This window comes from Ciona intestinalis, chromosome 3 (assembly GCF_000224145.3).
Source record: "Ciona intestinalis chromosome 3, KH, whole genome shotgun sequence".
Lineage (NCBI taxonomy): Eukaryota > Metazoa > Chordata > Ascidiacea > Phlebobranchia > Cionidae > Ciona > Ciona intestinalis.
Genome location: NC_020168.2, coordinates 1417368 through 1428914, shown reverse-complemented (window position 1 = coordinate 1428914; position 11547 = coordinate 1417368). Strand labels below are relative to the sequence as shown.

General features: G+C 37.6%; 3 protein-coding genes and 15 non-coding genes across 18 annotated transcripts in view; 16 read left to right on the top strand and 2 right to left on the bottom strand.

The window, feature by feature from the left end:
- Positions 1-4444, bottom strand: part of LOC100180884 (serine/arginine repetitive matrix protein 1-like) — a 17841-nt gene extending 13397 nt beyond the window's left edge. Inside the window, exons 1-4 of the mRNA XM_026833983.1 lie at positions 4238-4444; positions 4094-4181; positions 3916-4025; positions 3459-3649 (exon numbers count right to left, since the gene is read on the bottom strand). Coding sequence (XP_026689784.1) covers positions 3459-3649; positions 3916-4025; positions 4094-4181; positions 4238-4410 — 562 coding nt within the window. The 5' untranslated portion in view covers positions 4411-4444. The remainder of the gene's footprint in view (positions 1-3458; positions 3650-3915; positions 4026-4093; positions 4182-4237) is intronic.
- Positions 378-450, top strand: trnav-uac. Its single transcript has one exon. It is a non-coding gene; the product is annotated as a tRNA-Val (tRNA).
- Positions 518-590, top strand: trnav-aac. Its single transcript has one exon. It is a non-coding gene; the product is annotated as a tRNA-Val (tRNA).
- trnav-uac lies at positions 615-687 on the top strand. The gene has a single exon. It is a non-coding gene; the product is annotated as a tRNA-Val (tRNA).
- On the top strand, positions 755-827 carry trnav-uac. Its single transcript has one exon. It is a non-coding gene; the product is annotated as a tRNA-Val (tRNA).
- On the top strand, positions 1027-1099 carry trnav-cac. Its single transcript has one exon. It is a non-coding gene; the product is annotated as a tRNA-Val (tRNA).
- trnav-uac lies at positions 1169-1241 on the top strand. The gene has a single exon. It is a non-coding gene; the product is annotated as a tRNA-Val (tRNA).
- On the top strand, positions 1311-1383 carry trnav-uac. Its single transcript has one exon. It is a non-coding gene; the product is annotated as a tRNA-Val (tRNA).
- trnav-uac lies at positions 1597-1669 on the top strand. Its single transcript has one exon. It is a non-coding gene; the product is annotated as a tRNA-Val (tRNA).
- trnav-aac lies at positions 1737-1809 on the top strand. The gene has a single exon. It is a non-coding gene; the product is annotated as a tRNA-Val (tRNA).
- trnav-cac lies at positions 1879-1950 on the top strand. Its single transcript has one exon. It is a non-coding gene; the product is annotated as a tRNA-Val (tRNA).
- trnav-cac lies at positions 2024-2096 on the top strand. Its single transcript has one exon. It is a non-coding gene; the product is annotated as a tRNA-Val (tRNA).
- Positions 2415-2487, top strand: trnav-aac. The gene has a single exon. It is a non-coding gene; the product is annotated as a tRNA-Val (tRNA).
- Positions 2555-2626, top strand: trnad-auc. Its single transcript has one exon. It is a non-coding gene; the product is annotated as a tRNA-Asp (tRNA).
- On the top strand, positions 2978-3050 carry trnav-uac. Its single transcript has one exon. It is a non-coding gene; the product is annotated as a tRNA-Val (tRNA).
- Positions 3120-3192, top strand: trnav-cac. Its single transcript has one exon. It is a non-coding gene; the product is annotated as a tRNA-Val (tRNA).
- Positions 4445-4523: 79 nt separating the features above from the next.
- Positions 4524-6833, top strand: LOC100175718. The gene is made up of 6 exons (XM_002129567.5): positions 4524-4683; positions 4766-4855; positions 4932-5001; positions 5437-5772; positions 5980-6213; positions 6637-6833. The coding sequence occupies exons 1-6, from the start codon at positions 4606-4608 to the stop codon at positions 6717-6719; spliced, it is 891 nt and encodes a 296-aa protein (XP_002129603.1). The 5' UTR covers positions 4524-4605; the 3' UTR covers positions 6720-6833.
- Positions 6834-7585: 752 nt separating this feature from the next.
- Positions 7586-11547, bottom strand: part of LOC100181201 (autophagy-related protein 9A) — a 13646-nt gene continuing 9684 nt past the window's right edge. The window contains exons 15-19 of the mRNA XM_018811361.2: positions 9204-9326; positions 8849-8979; positions 8408-8767; positions 8289-8351; positions 7586-8203 (exon numbers count right to left, since the gene is read on the bottom strand). Coding sequence (XP_018666906.1) covers positions 8198-8203; positions 8289-8351; positions 8408-8767; positions 8849-8979; positions 9204-9326 — 683 coding nt within the window. The 3' untranslated portion in view covers positions 7586-8197. The remainder of the gene's footprint in view (positions 8204-8288; positions 8352-8407; positions 8768-8848; positions 8980-9203; positions 9327-11547) is intronic.

Below are 11547 nucleotides of genomic sequence, written 5' to 3'. Positions count from 1 at the left end.
ACACGCGAAAGGTCCCCGGTTCGTGACCGGGCGGAAACATTTTTAGTATTAAAATGCATTTCAATAATGTTTAAATTATTAGCCAATTGATTGTAAATATATCATCGGTTTCCGTAGTGTGTGGTTATCACGTTCGCCTAACACGCAAAAGGTCCCCGGTTCGAGCCCGGGCGGAAACAATTTTTTTATATTAACATTAATTTCATACGTTAGTTTCATAAGCCAAGTGCTGCTTCCTGTTTGCAATAGTTTCCGTAGTGTAGTGGTTAATACGTTCGCCTAACACGCGAAAGGTACCCGCCGCGCGGAAACAATTTTTAGTATTAAAATGCATTTCCATAATGTTCATTAGCCAATAGATTGTAAATGTATCATCGGTTTCCGTAGTGTAGTGGTTATCACGTTCGCTTTACACGCGAAAGGTCCCCGGTTCGAGCCCGGGCGGAAACATTTTTGACATTAACATTAATTTCATATGTTAGTTTTATCAGTCTAGTGATGCTTACTGTTCTTAACGGTTTCCGTAGTGTAGTGGTTATCACGTTCGCCTAACACGCAAAAGGTTCCCGGTTCGAGCCCGGGCGGAAACATTTTTTATATATTAATTTTCAACAGTTTCCGTAGTGTAGTGGTTATCACGTTCGCTTTACACGCGAACGGTCCCCGGTTCGAGCCCGGGCGGAAACATTTTTGACATTAACATTAATTTTATACTTTTGTTTCATAGGCCAAGTGCTGCTTTCTGTCTGCAACAGTTTCCGTAGTGTAGTGGGTATCACGTTCGCTTTACACGCGAAAGGTCCCCGGTTCAAGCCCGGGCGGAAACATTTTTGACATTAAGATTAATTTCATATATTAGTTTTATCAGTCTAGTAATGCTTACTGTTCCTAACGGTTTCCGTAGTGTAGTGGTTATCACGTTCGCGTAACACGCCGTTTGGGGCCGGGCGGAAACATTTTTTTTTATATTAACATTAATTTCATACGTTAGTTTCATAAGCCAAGTGCTGCTTCCCGTTTGCAACAGTTTCCGTAGTGTAGTGGTTATCACGTTTGCCTCACACGCGAAAGGTCCCCGGTTCGAGCCCGGGCGGAAACAATTTATTTATATTAACATTAATTTCATACGTTAGTTTCATAAGCCAAGTGCTGCTTACTGTTTGCAATAGTTTCCGTAGTGTAGTGGTTAATACGTTCGCCTTACACGCGAAAGGTACCCGGTTCGAGCCCGGGCGGAAACAATTTTTAGTATTAAAATGCATTTCCATAATGTTTAAATCATTAGCCAATAGATTGGAAATATATCATCGGTTTCCGTAGTGTAGTGGTTATCACGTTCGCTTTACACGCGAAAGGTCCCCGGTTCGAGCCCGGGCGGAAACAATTTTTTATATTAACATTAATTTTATACGTTAGTTTCATAAGCCAATTAAGTGCTGCTTTCTGTTTGCAACAGTTTCCGTAGTGTAGTGGTTATCACGATCGCCTAACACGCGAAAGGTCCTTGGTTCGATCCCGGGCGGGGACTTTTTTAGTAATAAAATGCATTCCCATAATGTTTAAATTATTAACCAATTGATGCATAATATATCATCGGTTTCCGTAGTGTAGTGGTTATCACGTCCGCTTTACACGCGAAAGTTTCCCGGTTCGAGCCCGGGCGGAAACATTTTTGACATTAACATTAATTTCATATGATAGGTTTATTAGTCTAGTAATGCTTACTTTTCTTAACAATTTCCGTAGTGTAGTGGTTGTCACGTTCGCCTAACACGCGAAAGGTCCCCGGTTCGAGCCCGGGCGGAAACATTTTTTTTATATTAACATTAATTTTATACGTTAGTTTCATAGGCCAAGTGCTGCTTTCTGTTTGCAACATTTTCCGTAGTGTAGTGGTTATCACGTTCGCCTCACACGCGAAAGGTCCCCTGTTCGAGCCGGGCGGAAACAATTTTTTTATATTAACATTAATTTTATCGTTAGTTTCATAAACCAAGCCAAGTGATGCTTTCTGTTTGCAGCAGTTTCCGTAGTGTAGTGGTTATCACGTTCGCCTCACACGCGAAAGGTCCGCGGTTCGAGCCCGGGCGGAAACCTTTTTGACATTAACATTAATTTCATATGTTAGTTTTATCAGTCTAGTAATGCTTATCACATTCGCCTCACACGCTAAATGTCCTCGCTTCGCGCCCTCGCGGAAACATTTTTTATATATCAACATTCATTTTATACGTTAGTTTCATAAGCCGAATGATGCTTACTGTTTTCAACGGTTTCCGTAGTGTAGTGGTTATAACGTTCGCCTAACAAGCTAAATGTCCCCGGTTCGTGCCCGGGCAGAAACATTTTTAGTATTAAAATGCATTTCCATAACGTTAGATTATAAGCCAAGTGCTGCTTTAATGTTTGCAACAGTCTCCGTAGTGTAGTGGTTATCACGTTCGCTTAACACGCGAAAGGTCCCCGGTTCGAGCCCGGGCGGAAACATTTTTGACATTAACATTAATTTCATATGATAGGTTTATTAGTCTAGTAATGCTTACTGTTCTTAACAGTTTCCGTAGTGTAGTGGTTATCACGTTCGCCTATCACCCGAAAGTCCCCGGTTCGAGCCCGGGCGGAAACATTTTTTTATATTAACATTAATTTTATACGTTAGTTTCATAAGCCAAGTGCTGCTTTATTGTTTGCAACAGTTCCGTAGTGTAGTGGTTATCACGTTCGCTTAACACGCGAAAGGTCGCCGGTTCGAGCCCGGGCGGAAACAATTTTTGATATTAACATTAATGTTATACTTTAGTTTATCAGTCAAGCGCTGCTCTATGTTTGCAACAGTTTCCGTAGTGTAGAGGTTATCACGTTCGCCTCACACCCGATAGGTCCTCGGTTTGAGCCCGTGTGGATACATTTTTTTATACATTAACATTAATTTTATACGTTAGTTTCATAAGCCAAATGCTGCTTACTGTTTGCAATAGTTTTCGTAGTGTAGTGGTTATCACGTTCGCTTTACACGCGAAAGGTCCTCGGTTCGAGCCCGGGCGGAAACATTATTTTTATATTAACATTAATTCCATACGTTAGTTTCATAAGCCAAGTGCTGCTTACTGTTTGCAACAGTTTCCGTAGTGTAGTGGTTATCACGTTCGCCTCACACGCGAAAGGCCCTCGGTTCGTTCCCGGGCAGAAACTAATGGGTTGCCCAAATTATCAGCCCTATATAAAAAAATAAAAAAATCCAAAAAAATAAACACCCACAAAGTAACATACATAAGTTACATTCATACTGTTCTCAACAGTTTTTCAGCCAAGTGAGGCCTGTTGTATTCTACCTACAGTTTCCGTAGTGTAGTGGTTATCACGTTCGCCTCACACGCGCCCGGGCAGATTCTTATTTTAGACCTCGGTGGAAACGTTTAAAATTACTCAAAACAATGTTATGTTAGAAAAGTATTTACCTATTACTTTTTGAGCAGGCCTTGGTATAAAAAGTCGAAGATACTTCAGTGGTACTAAGCGTCGAATATCAAGTGATACTCCTGCTGGTACAACTCCATCTCTTTCTGCTTGATACAATCTTCTCATATTGCATATAATAAGCCAGTTTTTGGTGACTGCCAAAGATCGAATTTCTCCTATTCTGATCTTCCTATATGACGTAAAAAGTTTTAAATTTAAATTGGTACATTTATTCATATTGTTAGTTGTTACCTTGTTTTAATATATTTACGTGTCTTAAATTGGTATATTATTGCTTTTGTGTTATTTTTTTACAAGCCTTTATTGGTAACATTTTAACTTGTTTATTTCACCGTTGTTTATGCCAGACTTAACTGCAACTATATCAATATGTTAACATGTAAAAAAAAGAAAGTAAAGAATTTAAAAACCTTAAAGTGACGTCGTTGTGCCCACCTCCGTGATAGTTGGCCCATTTCCGCAGGTGTTGAAAGCGGGACAAAATCTCCTTCTACAAGTACAGTCCATTTCTTGAACAAAGAGTATTCCCCGTAAGTAAGTAGAGTCTGAAGAAATGCTGTGTACTTTATATTTTCGAAGGTACCGTACTTTATGTTTTTCACTTTGTTTATACCTGTAGTTTGTTGGGGATTGGAGGGTAATCGTATTCAAGAAAACTATCAAAAATATTCCCGTCTTTTGCGCAAACAGTTTCACATTTTCTGATAAAGTCAATTTGTTTATAAACAGTTTTGTTTACATGCAAAAAGGGTCTTACTTTGGATTATTTCCTCCACACAACCAAGAGTTAACTTTTTCAAATGAGTTCTTTCTTGGTCCGATCCCCGCAAATGAGCTTTCTGAAGCGGTTGAAAATGATTCAACCAATGGAAAGTTTCCTGTGTATTTTTCTAGTCGAGCATTCTTTTGACTCCCTTTCTTTTTATTCATATTCTGTTTAAAATCTCACACTATACCATGAAAACTTTGTAGAAATAATTCTTTTGCTTTATTTATACCAGAGGAATTGTTGACTTTTATTAGAAACAACAATAATTGTTTGGTCATAATAAAATAAAAGTTTAAATTAATATTTCTTTGTTTACTGCTTACTGTTAAACTTGCTTACTGAAAAGGACGTTAAAAATGCCATTCAAGAAAAGAAAATTTGCATGCTTCTCTTGTTGTGGCCGGGGATCAAAATCCAAGAAAAACTCTATGCCAGTTTGTATTATTTGTAGTAAATTACTGCTTTACGCATTTAAACGTAAATTAGATTTGTTTTAATGTATATGCTATGTACTAGGAGACCGACAGCATACACAGTTGTAATGACACAGAATCGATAGACTTTTCAAATGAAAACTCTGATTACGAAGAAACATCTAATTTTCGGGTATAATTTTTCATTCAGAAGCTAGACTGAAAAATACAACAAAACTATGTTTTAATTGCATGAATGAAAACAACAGGACAGTCAGTTGCTCTTGGCGAATACCGAACTAGATTGTCCAACTGCAAGAACTGGCACAGCCAGAATAAGTAAGCGGTTTAGATGACTTTTAGTCTGGTTCAACGTAAGCCTCGTAAAGCGTGTTGAAGTTATGGTGCCACAAAACATTTTAACCAAATGTCCTATTTCTATAATTTACGGGTAACTGTAAAGATAACACAAAGTAAACATTGTACAGTACTGACTTTCTAATGATAATTGATATGTAGTAGTTTATAATAAATGCCGCAAGTAAGGATCTGGTCCTACGAAAACGTAGCAAACAAAAATCCTAAATAATAGTTGTATTCTTCTCTAATTTTTGTTTGTTTCGTTTTCGTAGTACCAGATTATTCCGGCATGTAGTATTTTTAGATTATTTTAATTTAAAGGGTAATGGCATCAGTTCGGGCTTGAACCGTTAAAATCCGATTTAAACGATTGAAACTTTTCATTAGAGCCAGGCTCTCTTATTTTGTGCTCAGTTACAAAGGCACCGAGTCCGACTGCTCATCTGGCCGATGTACATTTCACTGCGGAATCTACAAACCTCCTAAATGACAAGGCGGTCAGTTTCGATCCAAAAGTGTCACCCGATCGCACCAATCAAATCAAACCCGGCAATAGAACGTACAGAAAAACACCACACAAAGATAAACGAACGGAGGAACCCTTAATTGAAGACTTGTCAGTAAAAATCGTCCAGAAAGTAATGCGTTCTGCCCTCTCGTATTTTCTAGTAACCAATTGCATCAGCCGGAGCCTTGAAACTTTCGGCCCAATAATTTCAGAATCAAATCTTTCATTAGAAGAAAGCTCAGGTTTGTACTCTAAATTTCTTTATTGTACGTTTTAAATCGATATCGGTATTGTCAAACCCTAAGTAAATAGATATACAACTGATTTCTATATTCTTTGATAAAACCCACTGTGTACTATATTTTTTTACATATTGAGTGTCTGAAAATTGGGTATTTTTTAAGTCAAAGCTGTTTGATTGAAGTTAAATAATGTTTACCATTATAAAGACACAATCTCGTGCGAATCAAGCGACGACGACGCATCTGTGGTCTCTCAGTTTGTTGATGACCTCCTACGTGACGTCATTGGTAAACTTGACGTTCGTGAAGTTGGGCAATATTTTATCGAGGATGAACTTCTGGTACCGGATAGTGATATTGGATCCAGTACAACTGGAGATTTGGTCTCAGACGTTACGAGTGAAGAGACAATAGAAGTTTCTTACTCCGATTTCGTTGAGGGTAAGATGCATCACTTAATTAAGTTCAATGCTTTTCGTTCACCATAAACAAAACGCCGATTATATATCACCTCTTTATATGTTGCTCATACTTAGAAATAGTTAAATTGTTATTATAACCAAGCAGGCAAAGGACTTAATCTAATATTTTAATATAAAGTGGGGTGGAGGAAGATGGGACACCTTTAGTACATTGTATTCAAATATCGTACTCGTACTTTTTTACAACCAACAACGGTCTATGGTAGTCGTGAAGAATATAATTATTTGAATGTTCTTGTTTTCTACAAAATTGGACGAGAAAATAAAATGAAAAGGTGTCCCATCTCCACCGGCTCTACTACATAATACCTTTGTGGTTAACAGTAGCACTTGAGTTGCTACTTGCAAAAATGTTTAAAATTAATCACAAAGCAATTTATAGATCCCGCAAGAATGGCATCTTCTACTAGTTCATTAGAATGGGATTCCTACGAATGCTACCGCCCAATAGGAACATTCATATAACGGATTTATCATAAACTTAATAAACGTATACTTGTTTATAAAACGACCAGTGGTTCGTATCACGACATCGTATATTTTTGTTATTTATAAAACTCGTTTGTTTTGTTTTTAACTTATTTTTCGTTGCAAGCAACTGTATATAATACATAAAATGTAAATTTTAGTGCGCACGCTGCGGTACATGCCGTAAAAAAATTAATCTCAAAATCACAATTGAAACAAACTAAAGGAGTTGAAAATAATGGTGCGGGGTGAGATGGTACACCATACATTTGTACTATCATACTTTTATTAATTAACAACACTTCAAAAAGTTTATTAAAATACACTAAAAGTAATTTAGCACACCAGGTTCTAAGTGATTTGAAAACAGGCGGGGGTAAGAAGGGACAGTTTAAAATACTTGTTAATTTTCAATAATAAACGATTTTTGTTTTAGGAATATAAGACAAAATAAAATTGTACGCTTTTAAATTTAAACGTACTTTGTATTATTTCAATTTTTAGAACTTTAATTAGCACTATATAGTGTATCTTCAGGTGTTAAACTTTGTGGTAACAAAAATGATAATAAGTTACAATAAAGTTTATACTTTGTCACAAAATGGATATTTCTACATTCTATTTCGCACGATCCAATTGTCATAATTAATCCTCAAATGCATGTGACTGAATTTCGTTTATATTTTCCATACGTTATCTTGTTATTATGTCAGTATATTATTGTTTAATTTCCCCCGAGATTTATCGTTGCACCCATGACAGTTCAGGCATAGATATCTGAACATATGTTTAGATATCTATGGTTCAGGGGTGTAAAGACACATCGGTGATAAATATTACATATTAACCATATAAAAATTCGATTTTTAAAAATTTATTTCAACAATCCGCGTAAATAAGCGTGCACTAACAAATACACAAAATATGCTTTTCACAAGAATATTACTAAAAAGCAGGATCACACATAACACTGATATAATTTAAAAATTAAGCATGCTAAACAGCCGGAAAAAAAGTCGTCTTTTGGTTTTCGGTATACGACTGCCTGACTTAAAATACTTAACAAGAATTTTAAATTTAGGAGTAATACAGTAGAGTGGGGAAAGATGGGACACCTTTAGCACATAATATCCAAATATCCTGATCCTGTTTTAAACAATTAACAATGGTATGATGGGGTCGTGAGAATACGGTTTTATAATTCTTTGAATTTTCTTTGTTTACTACCAAATGGGACGAAAAAATGGGAGAAAAAAGTGTCCCATCTTCCCCCACTTACTATATATTTTACAGTTATTTCGTTTTAATTGTTTAAGTTTGTATGTAGGGCTGTATGTAGAGTCTTGTATGTTGAGATATATCTGGTCACTCTCCGAGCATAAGGAGTCGGGGGAATTGTCTATATCAATGCACAGTACGATAAGAAAGAGCCGTCAACTGTTGCAGCGATATATAAATGATTCTCACATTGTATGCTATACCTGAAAAGCGAAAATATTTGCTTTACTAAATTTAAACAAGTTCAATTAAAAAGGGAATAAAACCATCACATAATATATATATTACCTGCGGTGGTAGGTAATTTGAAGTAGATGGTTCTGTTCTTAAAGTGAGGGGAATCTCTTCATCCTAAATTATATTTGGTTTAAAGTTGATTGTGTCTGTCGTAACAACAGTGTACTTACGTCAGAATGGTTGTCAGTAAGATGAAATTCCTGTGGGGCTGCATCGCTGTCCGATGTATTGTCATCTGGCACCTGTAGAGGTTGTCGTACGTCCATAGAAATAAAAGGTTGGTCGGTTGGCGACACCTGGCGCTTAGATGAAAAATTCGGAATCGTTTTGACGTCAGCAGAGTGTTTTCCAAAAATATCCTCTTTCGCTAGTCCGGTGGCCTTATACCCGCTGTCAAGTCGCTGCGATGGGTTAAAACGTTGTGACGCGACATTTGATTGACTCGGATCGCCCTGACAACTGCTGACGTCATCAGGTATGGTCTCCCACATCATTCGCTCATGACGTAGGTTCAACCGCTGGTGGTGAAGCTGAGGTTAAGGAAATACGATGTAAGGTGTTCTGTGTAAAGCAACTACAATACCATAAGTTTAAATCGAGGAATATCGTACCTCATGCATGTATAGGGCACCCATACTCATCTCCAGCGAAGCCATCTCTCTTACTTTCTCAGCTGCGTTCATTTGCCCGAAACCAGTCGACTGTAAAGATCGGTCAAGCGAAACATTTGCTGGGAAACCATCTGTGCGGAAATCATGTGTTTATTTTTCATTTAAGTAAACTTGGAAAAACACGAGCGGCTAACATTGTAAACAAACACGTTTAAACGTAAACATTATTCACTAATAAGGACTGATAAAATTACGGGAAATTTAACAGATTAATTAGGCTTATAAATCGTATACTTTGGTTTTAATGGTTACCTTAAAAGCATGCGTCCCATAATGTTTTATGTATTGCACTTACCGCGCTGTCCAGATATTACACTCGAGAATAAACCGTCTGTAGCGCCACCAACCGGACCCTCACTTGAACTCAGGCCGCGATATACTTCCGTTGGATGACGCTGTTGATTCTTTATAGCTGTTTCTGAATAAACGCAACGCAAAACAGTTGAAATTCTGTATACTGTGAAGAACTGCGTTATTGGAAGGTGTTTTCCAACCTCATTGCGCGGCCCAAAACTAAAACAGTGTTGCACCGTGGATAGGTTAATAGGATCGAAAACAGATGTTATCGTGTGCGCCATTCAGACTTAGCAGATCACGTATTTTTCACCATAAACAGGCTAATCTCCAATTAACGTCTTGAAACAATAGCGATATGTGAGTTTATCAATAAAGCTGTGGTGGATCGGTGAAAATCCGTGCACGGCTCTTGGTGTCTGTGCGCTAATAAATCCCATACGCGGTGGGTGACGGGGATTTTTGCTTGTTTTCCATTGTGCGATGGTGTTAAGACATCTGCACGACGTTTCAAACACAGGTCACCGTAAAGGAACCGAACAAAGAAGATGATTATATGCTATGGGGGAATCTGTTGCAAAAAAAGTCGGAAGGCAAAATCGAAACACCGCATCGTAACGGAATGTAGTTAGTCAACACAACCATAATAATGCGATTGGGTATCGTCAATTTGATCTAAATCGCCATGTGCGTTATGGAATTCGAAAACTCATAACGAAGGCAGCGGGTGGTACGGTTTACATGCAATGCAGAAACACTAAAACAGAAAAGAAAAAATCTCCGCACCGTAGCGCAAATGTTTACTTTGTGCGGTTTTCTGGTGCTGGGTTTTTGCAATTTTGGAACAATTTGTTTTGTCCCACAACAGTTTAAGTGCATTATGCATTGACTAAAGCTCAACTTTCTTAAAGTTCAACTTTCTAAACCTAATTTTTCATCGATATTTGCAACACTACAAATATACAAACATACATTTTAACCTCGATAAAGGTTGAGCGATGCGTGCGTTTATGCAGACATAGACAAATAAAATCAAACTGAAACTGGAGTTTCCGGTATATTGCGGTGGTGAATTTCTCCCGTGGCTTCAGAAATATAAAAGTTTTTGTAGCGTGACATACGGGGAAAATGAGGTAAATGAGACACACTTCGAAAGTAGGCCGAATTATTCAATTTCGAGTTAATTTTGAGAAAAACTTGCGCCGTCTACACAAAAAACAACACACGGTATATTTTTAGCGGTTGAATGACGTATTTGTCCGGCGAAATTGTGAAACATAATGAGATGTGACAAATTGTAGGTTTGTTCAAAACTTTTCGAGACGACGATTAAAAACATACGGGATATTACGTCAAAGTGTAACGTACTTAAGTGGCAAAGTAAATTCTTAGCACGTAAGCGGCGATTGTTTTCAGGAACAAATTGACACCTCTTTTCAACTATGTAAGCTGAACATATTGGCGGTTTAAAGTGGAAAGTATCGGAATTAAACTTCAAAGAAAACTTCCGTGGTCGTGGTTATGTGTGGGATGTTAGATTAACTGCTGAGACAAGCAGTTTAGTCTGCGGCTGTTATCGAAGTGACGATGGCACGTACCGTTATTTCGCCTAGACACAGAATGAACAGAGACGAATCAAGAAACAAATTTCAAAAATTGATACCTAAAATTATATTATGAGCATATGAATTCAGACGTACTTCTAATGACACACGACAAACGTTTAAGTTTAAGAATTTCGATGATACCGGGCTAACAAGAACAGTTATTAGAGCATTTTTTTTGGAAATCAATTTAGGAAAAAGGTTTAATTGTACCCACGGTTGTGAGTAACTACCGTATTGGTGAATCAAAAGAAAATCATGAGACGCAGCAAATTTTAAGCCGATTTTCAATGAAAATCCTAGACTTTTTAGGCGTTCGAATGAGGCCGCGTCGTTCTCACTAAATTTCATGATTTTACAAAAGGAGAAACTATTGTTTCAATTAATACAAGTTATATGTGGATGAAATCGTTGAAACACGAATAATATCATTCGTCATATACAGTCATCACTACAGTCTACAACAATGATTAAATCTAGCTTATTGTATTTTTAGATTAAATATGGACGTATTAAGTTCGTCGCGACATTACTTCGAATTTTAAACATGCGGTTCTAGACATATACGCGTAGTCATCGCCGCAGTGGTCCAACCCAATAATACAGCAGCCTAAATCGAGAATTCAGAATTAGGGGAGACGGAACGCGGTGTATTTCGCCACCGACGCATTGTACCAGCTGCCACCTTATCATCAGGATCATGGCAGTCTCGAAGTCGGGGGTGGCTGATGCTATTTGTTG